Source organism: Stegastes partitus, unplaced genomic scaffold, assembly GCF_000690725.1.
Source record: "Stegastes partitus isolate 25-593 unplaced genomic scaffold, Stegastes_partitus-1.0.2 Scaffold1090, whole genome shotgun sequence".
NCBI classification, from domain to species: Eukaryota; Metazoa; Chordata; class Actinopteri; family Pomacentridae; genus Stegastes; species Stegastes partitus.
This window is the reverse complement of record NW_007578821.1, coordinates 254129-256137: the sequence shown is the minus strand read 5'-3', so window position 1 is coordinate 256137 and position 2009 is coordinate 254129. Positions and strand designations below refer to the sequence as shown.

The 2009-nt window shown below is 45.7% G+C and overlaps 1 protein-coding gene across 1 annotated transcript; it reads right to left on the bottom strand.

The window, feature by feature from the left end:
* Positions 1–121: 121 nt before the first annotated feature.
* On the bottom strand, positions 122–1117 carry LOC103367812 (tectonin beta-propeller repeat-containing protein 1; the record flags this gene model as incomplete). Its single annotated transcript, XM_008295954.1, has 3 exons — positions 893–1117; positions 620–802; positions 122–244 (listed from the first exon to the last, which is right to left on the bottom strand). Coding segments are annotated over exons 1-3 (531 nt in total), but the record flags the coding sequence as incomplete, so codon positions are not given.
* Positions 1118–2009: the final 892 nt, after the last annotated feature.

The window sequence follows — 2009 nt, the reverse complement described above, 5'->3', positions numbered from 1 at the left end:
GGGAAAAACTTCCAGGGGGGTGAATACGTTACTACAGGCCCTGCACCTGCTCTGCACTGATTGTATCTGATAATTAAAATAGCAGGATTTTTAAATGTCCAGGATAAGCAGACTTTCCCACCTTGGCCCAGGTGCCTTGTGCCGTATATCTTCTGTAGCGGATCCATCGCCGACGACGAACGCAGGAGTTCCACTTCTTGTCGGGGGAGAAGTTGGCCGGGAAATCAACTGCATACTCCCAGCCCTGAGGAGTCAGAGAAGAGAAGCAGACACTGTGTTTGATCAGACAGCATGAGCAGGAATCAACAGCAGAGAAAGAGGAAGAGAAAGAGGAAGAGGAGAAAGACGGCAACACAGAGGAGCAGATCATGGCCATCACTGGACACCACTGTTACAACCAGACCCACCCAACAGTGTCTCAGGGACAAACATCACTCAGCAGCACTGATGGAACACGTGGAAAAGTTAAAACAGCTTCATGATGGAGATAAAAGAGTAGAAACAAAGAAGAAGCTTTTTGTTTCTCCATGAAACAGAACCAGGACAGATGGTGGCTGTGATGCTTGACGTCTTATAGAACATCTAATACGTGCTCCTGAGGACTCGGGTTGCTCCTCACCCCAGTCTGGCTCGGTTCTCCTCCACAGCTATGGTCCACAAACCAGTCTCCTTCCCACTCCCAGCTGTGGGAGGGAAGCTGGAAGCTGTGGAGCGGTTGGGGATTCATGCCGGTCACGTCGCTCCACGGCCAGCGGTCGGTGGGCAGCAGCGTGTCCGTGAAGCCGTCCACTGGGTTCCACCTCTGAGGACACAGACAGAGAGAGTCACAGCTGGAGCATGAGTGACGTCCAGCATCTACAGTGTCAGCGGAGCAGCAAGCGGCTGGGCCCACCTGGTTCTCGTAGGTCTCCTCCCGGTAGCGGATGGACGTCTCACTGGGCATCATGTTGAGGTAAACATGGTGGTCGCAGCCCACGCCCCAGCAGCGCCCCTTCCCTGCAGTGACCCGCTTCAGCTCCAGCAGCAGGTCGTCGGCTCGCTGCCAGCGCTGGCCGGCGGTGGAGAGGCTGTACACCCGGCCGTAGACGTCCACGGCCCACAGCAGCGTGATGGGCATGATGGCTCTGAGAGGAGACAGCAACCAGCACTCATCTCTCCGAGCTAATCGCTGTACGTTTTATGACTCTGTACTTAAGGCTTATCGATGTCCTAAAGAGGTACGGCTACGAGGAAAGGCCACGTCGGCACTTAGGCTCAGCCTGGTGACAGGTATTTTCCAACTCTAGTAGTTTACGTCACCACAGTCAGAGACAGTTGTGAGAATATGTTTGTGGAGAGGTAAGTAGTATTGGAAAAATGAAGAGTGTTCACGATTCAGAACCTTCAGGAGGCAAATGAGACGAGACCGGGGAAATCATTTATATATAGACTGAAAATATACATAAAAATACACGTTTACATTCTGTAGAGTCTTAACCTTAATATTTAAACTCGTTAGGCTAGTTTGTATTTTATATATAATGTTATACAGTCTTATCCATAACATTCAGTTTTGTCACTTGTTGTATTTATATCTCATATTGTACCTTTTGTAAACTTATTATTTGAACTAGTCATGTAGTTTATATCATGAATAATGCTGTACAGTCTTAACCTTTCATTTTAAACTTGTTATGGAAATGTATGTTTTAGAGACATCACTGTAGGGTCCTAACCTTCATGTTTAATGTGGTCGGACAATGTGTGTAATAAATAATGGTGTAGGGACTTAACCCTAATATTATATACATGTGTATTTTATATCTAATGTTTTATGGTTTTAACCTTGGTATTTAAATTAGTCAACTAAAATTCTCTGTATGGATAATATTATAGGGTCCTAAACCTAAAATGTAATTAAGTCACATAAATTAGCATTTTATATCTTATGATCTAAACCTTAGTCGTTACACTTGGTATGTACATTTGTATTTATACATAATATTCTAGGGTTATAGTCTTAATATCTG